Here is a 16,029-nt window from a genome sequence, read left to right on the forward strand (position 1 = left end):
TACCACAAGTCCCCAGGGTCCCACAAGAATTACATTAAGCTTTGACATTATGTGACCATTGACATAATATTCTCCTTTAATGTTGGCTAGCTGCGTCCTATTTCAACATTGTACTCATCATTAAAATCTCAGTAGTTCTGGTCATTCAGGAGCACAGTGATTTCAAGCATGAACTTTTTCAAATCAGCATCAAGGAGGTTAAATCTTAGTGCAGAAATTTTTTGACTAAAATGTAAAGCTTCATGTTTATATGTGTGTTTATGTGCACATGCATTCACTAACCATGAACTAGGCTTCTTGTATGTTTGTTTGTTCTTGAGACAGGGTTTCATGAAGCCTAGGATAGTCTTGAACTCACTATGTAGCTGAGGATGACCTTGAGCTCCTGATACTCCTGTCTCTGACTGCTGAGTGCTGGAATTATGTCTGACTTCAAGATATCCCAGTAATCTTGTGGTGTATGAGGAGGGCATTATTAGAAGTTCTTGGTGGGATTCAATGAACATCTCTTCTCAGCATGCAACATAATCTTCAGCCAGGTGTTATGGCGCAGAGAAAAAAGAATCTCTAAATTTGAGGCCAGCCTGATCTACAGAGTGAGGACCAGGTCAGCCAGGGCTACACAGAGAAACCCTATCTCAAAAAACAAAACAAACTACATGGCATTAGGAGTTTACCTGAGACTGAATCTCAGAATTTTATATGTGTTAATAGATTGGTGTTAAGATCCCAGGTGTTGTTATGAATAGCAAAATCAGTTTACCACTAAATATTATAACATCCACCCCTACCAATCCACTCTGGTCCACACTGCATACCGCTATAGTCTTAATAGAAACAGTATTGAAGGGACTACTAAATAAAACACTCAAAATGCTACCCTCTTGAATCATTGTTTTTTAGCATACAATGAACTACTATAATTTGGATCTGGAGCAGCCACAAAAGGCTGTGCATAAAAGGCTTGGTCTTCAGATTATTGCCATTAAGAAGAAATGGAGCTATTCAATAAAATTGGACTACTTTTGAAAATGTGGGGCAGAGCAAGATGGCAGCTAAGATCCTCCAGCAATTGTCTCCCTGTGGGGAATGCCAAGTGGAGCATCTCCTTGAATAGCAAATTATCTTCACTATAGCTCATGGGATCAGATGTGTGAAACCCTGGGAGGAATACAGTAAAGATGCTGGTATTGAGTTCAGAAATAAAAAGTTTGATTTTCTGTGGGTTAACAAGATGGCTGAATGAGGCCCCCACCCACTGGATTCTCCTCCACCAAAGCAACAAGGAATATTGCATGTCAAGATGCATGGCCCCAGGGTAACACTGAAATTCAACAGTAGATAAAAGAGGAGTCCTGAGATAGTACAGAAACACAAGAGAAAGAAAAGGCCCACAAGCTATCAGTGCAGACACCAGCAAGCCTGGATGTTAGAAAAAAATTGAGAGGTTTTCAGATTTATGCTCTAAATACATAAGAAGCATGACACTGCTTCAGAAAAGAAATTCACTTGCCCTCCCAGCAAATCTTCAAGGATTTATCTTGAGAAGGGACCTAGTGTTTAAGTTTGGACTGACCTAGGAGTGGGAAATCCTTGCCTATTCTGGGACCTTATAGACCTTCCTCTTCTCTGGCTCAGCAGGTTGCCACCAATCAAGCAAGACTTGTCTGGTAGTTTCTCTGCCACAAACCCACTGAGAATATCACAGTGAAGTGCAGGGCATTGTAACAGAAGGAGAGCAGAACCAAGGTTTCAAGAAGCCAGCTGAACCTGGGGGCACAGCAGTCACCAGTGGCTTTGCATGGGTGACAGGACTGAAGTAGTTTCCCCTATTCCCCTATTGGTTCCTACCATCTGTCCCGGAAACTAGACAAGGCGCTCTTGATGCGAGTGTTGTGGAAAACCAGCGCGTGCACACACACACTCACACACACACACACACACACTCACACACACACACACACACTCACGCAGGCACACACGCACATGCTTCCTCTCCATCATGATCATGGACTTCCTGCTATGATATCTTGCCTTGACACAGGCCCAAAACACGGACTGAAATCCGTGCATTAAAATACACGGTTTTATTTAAATGTGGGTATTTGTTATAGAAACAGAAATCTGAGCAATACGGGGACTAAAGAAATCTAAAGTGAGGAGGTGGATATAAGTGTTGGGAGGGAACTTGCAATTTTACATAGAGACCAGAGAATGCCTCACCCGAAGGGTGACATTTGAACAGAAACCGGTAATAATTCGGGGACTGGGCCACATGACTATTGTGGAGAGTTCCCCCAGGCAGTTCAACAACCTTGAGACAGGTTTGAGGGATGAAGGCCCAGGGGGACCAGAGTGAAGTAACAGATCAGAAAGGTAATGTGTACAAGGTGGTAGGGACTACATCTTTCAAGCAGTGGCCCCTAAATGGAGAAAGCTGCCGCTTGTCCCCCAGTCCTAGGACTGATCTGTCACGCACGCTGACCGACCTCTATAGCCATTCCTTGTTTCTGTCAGCAGAATGAAGTCACGGAGGTGTCTGGGGTGGATGGTCCCCTTCACATGAACACAACATCAGAAATGGAGAGTGTGTGCCACTGACAGGTAGCTGAGAGTGTTCTACACGTGTGAAGCGTATCATGATGGCTGGGGGTGGAGGCTAAGTGCAAGATAGAACCATCTAGAGGCACGGAAGAGAGGGAAAGGATACACACGCCACCAGGTGCTAACAACTGAGCAAATATTTGTTTCAGAGATTTGAGGTAGTGCCAAGGGTGGCTTGCAGTACAAGAGGAGAGCGTATAAAATAACAAGAAAACAGGAGTGGATTGTGTATGCAGTACATTGTGGGGCACTTTAGAGAAGTTCTCCTGACTGAGGGGTGTGAGTCTTATTAGACAGTGAGGACTTAGCATCTTCTGAGTCAGGTGGAGCTTCCAAAGAGTTCAGTGAATTAGAACCATCATCTTCTGTGTGTGATTTGCAGACCAGAAGTACCATCACCCTCAGGAAATCAAAAGACATAAAATCCCGGGCTCTGTGCCAGTGCTGCCTAATCAGAAACTGGGAGTACAGCCCGGCCCCTCCAGGTGATGCTGACACTGGCCAAAGCTCTAGGACAGAATGTGAAGTGGCCGCTGTGGGTCATCCAGAGAGCAAAAAGGAAGCAGAGGACGAGGGAAGAGGAATCCCCATCTGCTCGTGTAGAAGGGGATGGGAACGGCATGAATACCATCAAACCATACTCTGTGCCCTTTGGGTGAGTTAACCTAAGCAAAGATAAAGGGGAAATGGGCCTTTGTAAAATGAGGAAATAAGAACTTGTGAAATAGGACTGGATGATAAAATTTGGACTTTTCAAAATAGTCTTTGGTTTGATGAATTTAAATTGAAAAGATTTAATCTATCCTTCACAGTAAATGGTCAGATGGAATTCCCCTCTTGGGAAAATTGGATTTTGCTCACCCAGTGACTGCACAGGGAATAAGTGGGTACTTCAATTAAATGACCAGAAGTGGTCACAGAAGAGGAAGGTTCTTGCCAAACAGGAAACTTGGGAATCTGCTTGCAGGACACTTTCCCGAATTGGGCAGTTGGATGGAACCACAGTCATCTTTTGTACCTAAACATTTCTCGAGCTTGACTGATCACTTAATTTTATATCCTATGAATTACAGCTTTGAGATAGAACTTTCAACTTTAAAACTTTTTTCAAGAAGATGAAAATTGCTGGGTCTTGTGGTAGACTGATTCCCATTTTCCTAAGGAATCTCCATACTGATTTCCAAAGTGGCTATACAAGTTGGCACTCCCACCAGCAGTGGGAATCAGTCTACCACAAGATCCAGCAATTCCATTCTTAGGCATATACCCAAAAGACTCACATTTATACAACAAGGACATCTGTTCAAACATGTTCATGGCAGCATTATTTGTAGTAGCCAGAACCTGGAAGCAACCTAGATGCCCTTCAACTGAAGAACAGATAGAGAAAATGTGGTACATTTGCACCATGGAGTACTACTCAGCACGGGGGGGGGGGAACCAATTGAATCTTGAAATTCACAGGCAAATGGATGGAACTAGAAGAAACTATCCTGAGTGAGGTAACCCAGTCACAAAAAGACAAACATGGTATGTACTCAATCATATATGGATTTTAGACATAGAGCAAAGGATTACCAGCCTACAATCCACACTGCCAGAAAAGCTAAGAAACAAGGAGGACCCTAAGAGAGACATACATGGTTCCCCAGAGAAGGGGAAGGGACAAGATCTCCTGAGCAAATTGGGAGCATGGAGGGAGGAGAGAGTGTGTTAGGAAAAAGAGAAGGGGAGGGGAGGACATGAGGGAGCAGAAAGCTTGAGTCAGGGGAAGAATAGAGATGAGCAAGATAAGAGACACCATAATAGAGGGAGCCATTATTGGCTTAAAGAGAAATCTAGCACTAGGGAAATGTCCAGAGATCTACAAGGATGACACCAACTAACAATCTAAGCAATAGTCGAGAGGCTACCTTAAATGCCCTTCTCTGATAATGAGATTGATGACTACCTTATATGACATCCTAGAGCCTTCATCCAGTAGCTGATGGAAGCAGAAGCAGAGATCCTCAGCTAAGCACTGAATCAAACTCCTGGAATTCAGTTGCAGAGAAAGAGGAGTGATGAGCAGCCAAGGGGTCAAGACCAGGTTGGTGAAACACACAGAAACAGCTGACCTGAACAAGGGGGAGTTCATGGACCCCAGACTGATAGCTGGGAAGCCAGCATAGGACTGTTCAAGATACCCTAAATGTGGGTGTCAGTGAAGAGGCCTTGGCAATCTACGGGGCCTCTGATAGTGGCTTAGTATTTATTCCTAGCATATGCATGGACTTGGGGAGCCCATTCCCCCATGGAGGGATACTCTATCAATCTAGACACACGAGGGAGGGCCTTGGCCCTGCCCTAAATGATGTGACAGACTTTGATGATCCCCTATGGAAGGCCTCACCCTCCATGGGGAGCAGAAAGAGGAGAGGATAGGGGGTTAGTGTGGGGTAGAGGGGGAGGGAAGGGAGAAGAAACTAGGATTGACATGTAAAACAAGCCTGTTTCTAATTTAAATTAAAAAATTAAAACAATGAAAATTTTCCGATTTGGTGTTTCCAATTCTAGTCTGAGGTCCTGCTGTTACCAACAATTATTCACACTAATTTTTAAATTTTATTAACTAAAAAGTGAAGTTGATACAGGAAACTTGATTTTTTTGTATGTTCATGCTTTTTGGTATGTAGGATCAAACCTTTTGCATGCTAGACAAGGGCTCTTCCACTGACTTAAAACCCTGGTCCACTTTGTTTTATATTAGTGAACTTCACATTACTACAATGAAATACCTGAGACAATGAAATCTCATTTAGCCATATATCTTTACTTGCAAGTGTTCATTGCAGAGTCATTGGTCTGTCAAGGTCTCTGGTTTCTGCTACACTATTGATGCTGGGCCCTCACTGAGACTCCTCTTGGTTATCCTGCTGTTGCTCTGTGTTGTGGAAATCCTGCAGTTTTGGGTTTGCAGGATGAGTCCCTTCATGTGCTCCAACAGACCACAGATTAAAGTTAAGTAAATCTTTAAAGGGGAAAGGTTGGTTGAATTCACAGTTCTGAAAGCTCATGGCGTAGCTGAGGTGGTCCTGTGCTTCAGCCTCTGATGAAGCTAGCTCATTGTGACAGGAGCACGGGGAGTGGCAAGAAGTCAGAGCTTGAATGCGGCAGAGACTGAAGAAAGAGCATGAATGGCTTTCAGCAATCACTTCTGAGGGCATCACTGCCTGTGATCTGAAGACCTGCTCTAGACCCACTTCCCATGGATTCAACTGTCTTCTAGGTGTGCCACCCTGTGGACCAAGTTTTCCATCATGGCTGCTTGAAGTACAACATGTAAATCATAGCATTTCTGACTTCAAGTACAATAATAATTAATTAAAATATAAAATGGTCCTCAGTGACAAAATTGAACAAGTTCATTTGCTTTCAGTGTTATGATTTATATACAGCATTTAGTTCAAGAGAACCCTTTATGAAATAAATAAAATAGAAATATCTTTGCTTTATAAAGGAAGGTAACATTCATTCTATTCACTCAGACACTTATTCCAAGAACAGACAACCATAAAGATTTTTATGGAAATTTTAATCAGTTAATTTAAAAAATTAGATTTCTCTAATTATTTTATGTAGAAATAATCAATTTTCCCCCAAGTTTCACCAACAATGGCACAGAGTTAACTCTAAATGCATTAAGGCATTTTTGATAACTAAATGGTCATACACACAGTTACTCAGTTTTTAGAGGTGCTATGAAGGAAGCCAAGGCTCTTGCACATGCTCAGTAAGAGCTTTACCACTGAATCGCAACCCCTACTCCTCAGTTTAGTCTTTGTCAATAATCTTTATGAGAAGCCTCAGACTTTCCTGTAAGAATCAATTCAGGATGATTCACTCTGTCTCAACCTCCACCCTGACCCATGGGTCTGCATCATATGTTCACTTAATTAAGGAAGCAAGTTGCATTCCCTATGCTTGTCATAAATAATGTGAAATTAGGAGATCTTAACTGTCATGTGTTTCATATCATCCTAATGTGTGGCCAAATTAGAAACCAGGTTGGGAGCTGGGCTGGCCTAAGGATAGTCTAAAAACCCACTATTTGTGAAAATATCTTAACATTTTCAGACCTCTCTGAAAATATGTGACCATTATCCACCATCATAATGTTCTACAAGCTAATGCTATTTTCAGATAGAAGCATCCGATTGTTGACTTCTAAAAAGCATCAGCATTAGCGTCTGTGGTTTCTCAAGCTACACACACTATTAGTATCTTCAGCTGACTGGTTCTTCAGGTGGACAAGGAACACTGCCCTATCCTGTGGGACTTTAAATGGATTTCCCGAATTTAACTTCCTATGTGTGTGACACTGGCACTCCCCCCTCATTGTGACCACTTAAATGTCTCCACATATCCCCAGAGAAACAGAATGGTCTGTGTTGGTAACTATGTCTTAAGAGAAAAAAAAACAACAAAAAAGGGCTATGCCAACAATTCATCATATTGATAAACAAGAATCTGTACTGTTTTACATCTTAACCACTAAAGTTTTCATCACTCTGTAGAATGAACAGGACTGAGTTGTGCCTTTCTTTAAGGTTTCTGTTCTTTCTGTTGGAATAATCCCACTGGTCTTCAAATTGTCTTATTCCTGTAGCACACATATGTGTAGAGAAGCTTTTTTTTCTCTGCAACATGATAGTACAAATTTGTCTTAGTTCAAAAAGAAAAAAACTAGCAAATTGCTTTTGACTCAAATTATTTGGATTAAAAAATTCCTATTCTGTCAAAGCTCCGATCCTTCCCATCCCCACTGTTTCTGTGGGGTAGGCAGCCTAATGCTTATACCATCAAATTCAAAGACATATTTGTCAGCAGCAAAAGGTACTGACATGTGGGGATACCTTTATTATACAAATAAAGCCTGTCTGAAGATCAGAGTGATGAAGGAGCAAGCCACAGCCACACCTTACCTCGCCAATTTCTCAGCTGGAAAGAGCAAGCTCCTGTTTCCTTACACCCATATTCCTCTCTCTGCCCTGTGTGTCTGTTAGCTAGTGGCAGACAACTTGCATGTTTTTTTTCTTCTTTAAGGTTTTTATGATTCAATAAAACTAAGAAATGATTATTTACTTGATAATATGCTGACAACTCACCCATACTCAGATTTGCCTCAAATTTCAAAGGCATTTTAAACAAATACTATTTAGGTAATAACAACCTCATTTTACTTTAAGAATTTATCTGGCACTCCTGTATGATTGTAAATGTAAAACATTTATATTTCCAAATGTCACAAAGATATGCTTATAGGAAGTATACAAGAGCATCTGGAATATCATTTCCCATAAAGAGCACATTACATAATCTCTGAGCAATCAATCAAAGGAAAAGTTATTCAAATAACCTGATTCTCATTGCAAACCTGAAGCATTCCACATACACGTTCATTCAGAATCATCTAATAAATAATTATACTTCTAATCATAGTTATATAAGACTACACATAGGATTATATGACCCTGTTCACTGGAGTACTGCAAGAAAGAGTCACAAAACTTGATTTTTGTTTACAAATATGGTGATCAAAAATAGATCTATATACACAAGAAGTACACAAATACATAGTTGATTTAAATGGTAAATAAATCTCTTTGCTTCAGATAAATGCTAATTTTTTAACATTTCAGTTTTTAGCTTTTAATGTCAGTTAACAATATTTAAATGTACAAAGCATGGCCATCTAAATATGACAGACCACAAAATATGTACAAAATTATAAAATATTTTCAAAATGTCAATATTTCTCTTTTAAAAATGTGAAAGCTTTTAAAATCTTTTAAATGATATCTAATGTGTGTATTATAGAAAAATAAGTTATTGATGAAATTCTGTAACACAAGTTGTAGCTGTGAACACATCCAAATAAATAGCTAAGAAATTTGAGACAATTTCTTGAAATATTAGAACAAAGCATATATTTAATACGTCTGGAACCGGTGGATAAAAGTAATATTTCCCTGTGAAATTTAGCTCTTTAATATCATGAATTAATAGTTCAATTCAACAGCACTAAAAGCAATTATCTGACTCCACAGGACTTGACTTTTTCAAGATATAGTGTTCTACATGGCATATGCATTAGTCAGTACTAGGTGCATGGGCATATATAATTTATAGGCTGGAACCTGGTGAATGAGGGACAGGGGTGACATGATGCATATTAGTTGTCTCAAGACATATGTAAGCCCAGGAAGCTGGAACAGTTAAGCCGGGACAATGAGCCCAACAAAGCAAGATCAGTGGGACGGAAACTAAGAATGAAGACAAGAAGTATAGTTTATAGTCTGTACTCTAGAGGAAATGGTGTATAGTCTATAGTCAACAGTCTATAGTCTGTAGTCTATGACAGGCAATGTAATTGGCCAATAGTCTGGGACTTGATGGGAGACAGATATAAGAATGTATTAAAGATGATCTTGATCCTTGGGTCCCTACTGTCTCCTGGGCAGGATCCTTTGGTTTACCCCATTCCAGAGGCAGAATCAGTAGCAAGGTTACACCATGGACTGATCCTGAAGTGAAGATCACAGACATCCTCTATCCCTCCTCATTTCACTGCTGCCTAGAAACAGAATATGTAGGGGGAGGCAAAAAGCTCTTTCCAGAATTTATGGTTTTAACAAATATCCCAGAATTTATATACTAGCACCAAAGGCATAAAAACACTTTCAGTAATTCCCAAATGTAAGACTATGCCTTTGATCAAGTGTCACCTGTATATGTCTATATTTGCCTTTCAGACTGTATGTGGTCATAACATTCACAACTGTAGCTCTATTGGAATATGCTGATGTTGAAACTCTTAACTCTAGTGTAGCATCATTGTAGAAAATAAACCAAGTTGGGATATAGCTTTAACAAAAATAGATCTTCCAAAACACCTATGATAGGGAAACAATAATCTGATAGTCAGTGTAAAACACTAAAAGCAAAAGATAGTGATGACATAGTAGCCTCTGGCCCTGGAGATGCTTCACAAGCGAGTCCCATTGATCTTGCTGCTGTGATCTGTGGCTTTCAGTTCGATGTGATTGAAGGCGGGGTTATCAGTTCCACCATCTTCCACAGGATGCGATTTATAGCTTAAAACATGATTTTTCTGCAAAGAAAAGGTTACATGGAAATTTTTTTCACAAAGAAACTTTATTTGTGCAATGACAGATAATCATTACTACTGTTTTCATTTCTCTAAATCTACCAAGGGAGAGTAATAGCCAAGCAATATAAGTCAGTAAAAGATAGGATAGTGTACATCAGATACTTTGGCTATGAATACCTATGAATTCGCTCAAATGTTTATGTATTAACTGTATGCCTGTAGAGATAGAAATATCCCTTCTGTATGTCTGTATGTCTGTGGACTAGCTAGTGTTCTATTCTGATTAAAAACCTACTTCCCTAATTTAAGATAAACAAAACTTACTTTCTTAAAAGCATCAAAATTGGATAAAAAGTCCTGTTTGGTCAGTAAGAATTGCGGGTCTAAATTCTGTTTCCTTCCTCCTGAAAAACAAATGCGTTATTTACACTGTCATACAGACACATACAACACAGGTTTTTGGCTTATGAACATTTAGCTTTATACACTCATAAAAATGCAAAGAAAACTTTAAAGTCTTCCTGAAGATCCAACTACCACTCCCTGATCCTGACCAAACTGCGGGGCCACTGAACACTTGTTTTTGCCAGATTTCCACGGTGATTTTTTTATATCTGCTAAAGTTTGACAATTGCTACAGAACACCCCGGCCCCATTTCACTGACAAAACAAACCAAACACTCAGTGCAAAGAGACAAATGGAGCTGAAGACCGATCGAGTGTGTCCATCTGGATTCTTACAGATTTCTAATACTCTGCAGCTTACTATTGCAAAGGACCTGGATTTGGTTTCCAGCACCCACATGGTGGCTCAGAATCACATGTAAGGAAGGATATGGAACCCTCTTCTGGCCCCTGTGGGCATGAAGCAAACACACAGTGCAATTGCATATACGCAGGTAAAATACTAATACATATAAAAATATCAACAGATTTAAAAATAAACTAGAGGTACAAACTAAGTGAGAAGTTGTGGGACATAACAACACAAGAAGGGGGCCAAGAGAATTCCTACAACTAGAACAAAATAAAATCTCAGGATGAAACCTCCATTCCAGATCATTTTACAGTTTGTGCATTATCAACTGATTATTAATATTTTTTACACTTTACGAATATTCTCAAAAGCTTTATACTATATTCACACATAAATATTATAGCTATTGTTCCTTACACGTATGTACATTTCTTAAATTTACAAAGAATCTGTATTGGACAATGGAAACATCCTGGCATAACAATGTTGCCAAGATATGCATACACCTCTCCCTATCTTTATAACAAGATACTGTGTATTAAGTGTTCTCATACACCTCAGTTTTATCTTAAAGCAACTATCTTCATCATCTTCATTTTATACAGAACCATGCTAAGGCTCTGAGTAGAGTGGTTATGTAGCTTGCCTGAATCCAGGTAGCTATTAAATGGCAGAACCAATATTTCAATAGTGATGGGTTAAGTTCTTCTGCCCTAATGGGCTCCTAAATACCCCATGAGTAAAATTTTAAAATTAATTTACATCATTAATAAGAACATGGTAAAGTGTTGTAAAGAGCTGTAAATCATACATAGGAAACCCTTGAATATCTGAAAGTGAAAATAAAAATATTAACATAATTACCTGTTGATAAACTAATAAGTATCCCCACTAACAATGTCACCAATGTTCCAATAGTACTGAAGTACAGATATGATAATGAATACCAATTGTCCATCAGTGGAGTCCTGAAAGATACCAAAAACATAACTATAATAATTCACCATGTTCCTAACAACAAATGTGTGTACCAATGATCCTGAAAGTAAAAAAGCAATATTTAGCTACTTTTAATGTCATAATTAACTCGTCTGATTTAAATCGGGAATATAAAATATGGCTTCACTTTGACCATGCATGTAAGAAAGGACTTTAAATATTAATACCGTAAGAATAAGGTACCATAATTCTTTGGCTCAGGAGAACGTAAAGCATGAGGCCATAATCACATAGGTCACTACAGCCTAGCATAGGCGGGTTTCTGTGGACTCTGACAAAACAACAAAAGCACACAGCCCCATAATGTCCTTATTTTGTTTTTTATAATTCTTACCTGGAATGTACAAATAACATGTAATCAAATCAACATCCTATGCTATTCCTGACCCTGTAGACAACAATTTTCTATTAACTCCTGTTTTCTTGTTGTAATCTGTTTAAATCCCTGACCCCTCAAATGCCATTTTAGGAGGCATTTTCTGAGGCGTTATCTTTGCTTTAGCACAAACAAACTCTGGTCTCACACCCAGCATGCCTCATTTGCTTCTTAGGTTGGCAATAAGTGTAGTTAGAATAAGTGTCCCCTTAAGGCAGGTGTGTTGACTGGTTGGCCTTCATCCTAAGCTATTGGTCATGGTGAACTTTTAGGAGATAATGCCTAGAAAAAAAGAGGTAAGTCATGACAGGAGTCCCTCAAACAGGATATTGGGTGCCCAGCCTCTTTTTCTCCTGCCCTCCAGCTCCATGAGGTGAAACAACCTCCTCTCCCACAAGCTGTCACCATGATCTACTGTGCCAACAAAGGTCAAAAGTATCAGTGTTAGGCCAGCACGGCCTGACATCCCTGAAGTCATAAATCAAGTGCCATTTTCTTTTATCAAGTTGGTATTTTGTAGCACAAATCTGACTAACATATGTAATAAAATGTTAAGTGTCAGTGTTCATTCATCCATCTCTTCATTATGGTCCCAATATTGTTGTTATCATTGGAGTCAGCCATAAGTAAGGTAGATAAGATTGCTGTCCCCATAAAGCTTATATCCAATGAAAGAGAACTACAATGTGCAGTAATGAAAGTCCTATAAGAAAAATGGAGCAACGCTATAGGACACGAACAGGTCAGAGAGGGAAGGTTTACACCGCAATGTGTGATCACAGACCACTGGGAAGATATGGCATCACTCCAAGATGCCACTTTCAGCTTCAATTAACTAGCTTAATTAAGATCACCTGCCCTGATGAGAACACTAAGTGGAAACAGGTTTTGAAGGCACAAGAAAGATCAAGGAAATGAGAATTTCAGAAGCCAAAATCCCAGGAAGAAGGGAAACAGGCTGAGACAAACCAATGAAGTTGAGATAGTGTGATATTGAGCAAAGACAGGAAAAAGTAGGGTAGAATGCTGACCCCTCCCCTCCCTGTCAGGAAACTGTCATTTGATTTACATTATTTTATCAACAGCAAACCTTGATGGACAACAGGGGATTTTTTTTCAATAAGAGGTACTTGATTAATTAAAATTTTACATGAGGAAAAATTAATCTTGATCACACCATTCAGTTCAGCCTCAAGTGGGTTACATTTCTTAAATGTAAACAGTTAACATTAGAAGTTTTAATTTAAGAATTGGAGCAATAGCCAGACATGATGGTGCACATCTTTAATCCCAGCACTCCAGAGGCAGAGGCAGGTGGATCTCTGAGTTCAAGGCCAGCCTAGTCAATAGAGTGAGTTCTGGGACATCCAGGGCTACACAAAGAAACTGTCTTGAGAAAACAAGCAAACAAAAGCTAAATAAATAAATTAGAAGAATATTTTTATGACCTCAAAGTAGGCAATGACTTCTTCAACAAGACCACAAAAGACTAAAAGATAAGTCATGATTTCTTACAAAAAATAAACTTAGCAAAAAGTAAAAATGAAACCTATTGATTGAGGAAAAATAACTTCAAAACGTATTTTGAATAGAGAACATATCACCAACTCCTAAGTAAACAAGGAAGAAAGAGACAGAATCTGTTGAATCTTGGAATAGTCTTCAAAAGGCAAGTGACAAAAGTAAACTTATTAAAGTGTGGCCAACTTCATTAATCATAAGAGAATTAAGACTGAAATCACCAAGATACACTAATCAACTATTAGGAAATCAAAAGAATGCAAACTCAATCCGGAAAGCTTGAAAAGCTAACTAGGCAGCACAGGATGTCTCAATGAGTCTTCAGCTGTGTCACTTGCTATCCTTATACGGTAGGAATACTAAAAAATAATGCAGCAAGAAAGCCACAGGGGTCTACCCAGTTCAGGGTTAGGAAAAAGCAGTATTATAAGCAAGACCAAAAACAAACAAACAGAAACAAAATGTCCCCTACTTGTCACACATAGAATGAAGACAAAACATGAAACTTAATACCTTTCCACATTGTGTATCTGAAAAGCACTAGTGGAAAATGGCATTTCTGTAGTTGATATCCAGTCTGACACATTGCGTGTGCTGTTACAGCCGTGGATTTCCAGGGACAATGGCAATGTTCTCTCAGGAAGTGGAGGGTAAAGCTGAGCTCCAATTCCTACCCATAAAGAAATGGCGAATCCAGCCAACAGGCCAGCAAGTGCTCCCTGAAAAACAAAAGTGCTTTTAAAAGAAAAATAATGTAATTCTCTTTGAGGTAGATTTACCATGAGAAAGTCACTTTCAAAATGGTCAAAGCCAAGCTGGTAAGCCCCATATCTGACTGTCCTCCCTTACAGTATCTTTGCCTCTTGTCAAGGTTACCATAGATCCCTGGTCTCTCTGCCCAGAGTCCTGGAGACCCACTAACCTCATTCCCTCTTTATCTAACCATTGACTGTGCTATAAATGCCTGACATCTCTTACTACATTCTAGTCTTTCCAGAACTTCCTCTTGTAATAGAAGTGGACTTCCTGTTGGCTTTCAGAGAAGTCATTTGGATTCCATTTATTCCAAACACAATTTTGTATTTCCATACACAGACATGGTTAGATATAATAGCAGAGATATCGCCTCTTTCTGAAAAATATTCCCAATTATATTCACCTCCTCAGGGCTAGAATGACGTGCAGGAGCTATGGCTTGAAGTATCAGAAGAACAAACTCTGTGGTCACAGCAGTAAAGATCTGATTACCTTTCTTTGCTGGGCTCTGACTCAAGCCATCTTTAGAGCTAAGCCTGTTGATCTCCTTCCTTAAAGCCTAGATATTTAGTTTTAAGAATGGCAAGAATTTAAATGTGCAAGAGATGTTGGTCTATTGACATGATGAGTATTTAAATTGCACCACATGGTTCTGCTAGTTTCTATTTAGCTTCTTGCATGCAAGACCTCAGTGCGTAGCTATTCACCGTGTACTCTATCAAAGTCAAAATGAGCAATTTTCGTCTCCAAGACAAGTAACTGATGATAGATCTCAAAGCAACAATGTCTTTACAGCTGAGAAGAAAAAATGTAGATGGAAAAGTAACCTTTAGATATATCCATTAGTTATACTTACAATTGAATTGGCAAAGGGGACTAAGATGCCCAAAGAAAACAGGCCCAGAAGTGGTCCACCAACCATGCCAAATATGCTGAGTGCTGCCTACAAAAATAACACAAAATCAACAGTTAGAAATCTCAAACCCAAACATAATGTTTTAAGAAATTTCATCAGAGTAGGTATTGAAGTATTCAGTCTCCTCCAGGAAAAAATATCAAAATGTTATTCATGGCAGCCTTGTCATTGGCAAAGATCATTAATAACTGGAAACTTCTGCTTCTCTAACTTAAGTGTCTTCTGTTCCTTTGGGTGTTTGCTTGCTTGTTTGTTTGTTTTGAGACAGCATCATCTCAGCCCTGGCTGTCCTAGAGCTCACTGTATAGACAAGTCTGGCCTTCAACTCACAGGAATCCTCCGGCCTCTACCTCCCAAGTGTGCACCATCACAACTGACTTTTCTGCCTCCTTAGGTACCCTCAGATAGGCAACAAAGGGCTGGAGAAATGGCCTAGTGGTTAAGAGAACATACTTTCTTTGCAGAAGACCTACATTCAGTTCCCAGCTACATCAGGTAGCTCACAACTGCCTACAGCTCCAGTTCCAAGGGATGAGTTGCCCTTTTCTATCCTCCACGGGCACCTACACTCACCATATTCACCCACACACACATATACACAATTTTAAAATGATTTTAACGACAACAAAAAGGGCTGGGAAGATGGCTCAATCTATAAAATGCTTCACAAGCACCTGAGTTTAATGCACACAAAACCTCCACATGGCAGCACATGAGGAGACAGAGACAGGAGGGTCCATGGGGCTTGCTGGCCAGCCAGTCTAAATGAATTAGTAAATTCCAGGTTCAGTGAGAAATCCTGTCTCAAAAATAAGGTGGGGAGCAATTGAGGAAGACAGCCAATGACAGATTCTGGTTTATACACACACATGTGTGACAACCCCTCTCCAACACATGTATACACACACACACACACACACACAAAAGAGCATCACAATGCAAAGGAA

The 16,029-nt window shown here is 39.6% G+C and overlaps 1 protein-coding gene across 1 annotated transcript in view; it reads right to left on the reverse strand.

Annotated features, from left to right (window-relative positions):
- Positions 1 to 6,161: 6,161 nt before the first annotated feature.
- Positions 6,162 to 16,029, reverse strand: part of Slc5a8 (solute carrier family 5 member 8) — a 45,466-nt gene continuing 35,598 nt past the window's right edge. Inside the window, exons 11-15 of the mRNA XM_005067987.4 lie at positions 15,023 to 15,109; positions 13,924 to 14,129; positions 11,379 to 11,482; positions 10,082 to 10,161; positions 6,162 to 9,757 (exon numbers count right to left, since the gene is read on the reverse strand). Of these exons, the coding sequence (XP_005068044.1) occupies positions 9,632 to 9,757; positions 10,082 to 10,161; positions 11,379 to 11,482; positions 13,924 to 14,129; positions 15,023 to 15,109 (603 nt within the window). The 3' untranslated portion in view covers positions 6,162 to 9,631. The remainder of the gene's footprint in view (positions 9,758 to 10,081; positions 10,162 to 11,378; positions 11,483 to 13,923; positions 14,130 to 15,022; positions 15,110 to 16,029) is intronic.

The sequence above is a fragment of the Mesocricetus auratus genome, unplaced genomic scaffold, assembly GCF_017639785.1.
Source record: "Mesocricetus auratus isolate SY011 unplaced genomic scaffold, BCM_Maur_2.0 Super-Scaffold_100011, whole genome shotgun sequence".
In the NCBI taxonomy this organism is placed as follows: Eukaryota; Metazoa; Chordata; class Mammalia; order Rodentia; family Cricetidae; genus Mesocricetus; species Mesocricetus auratus.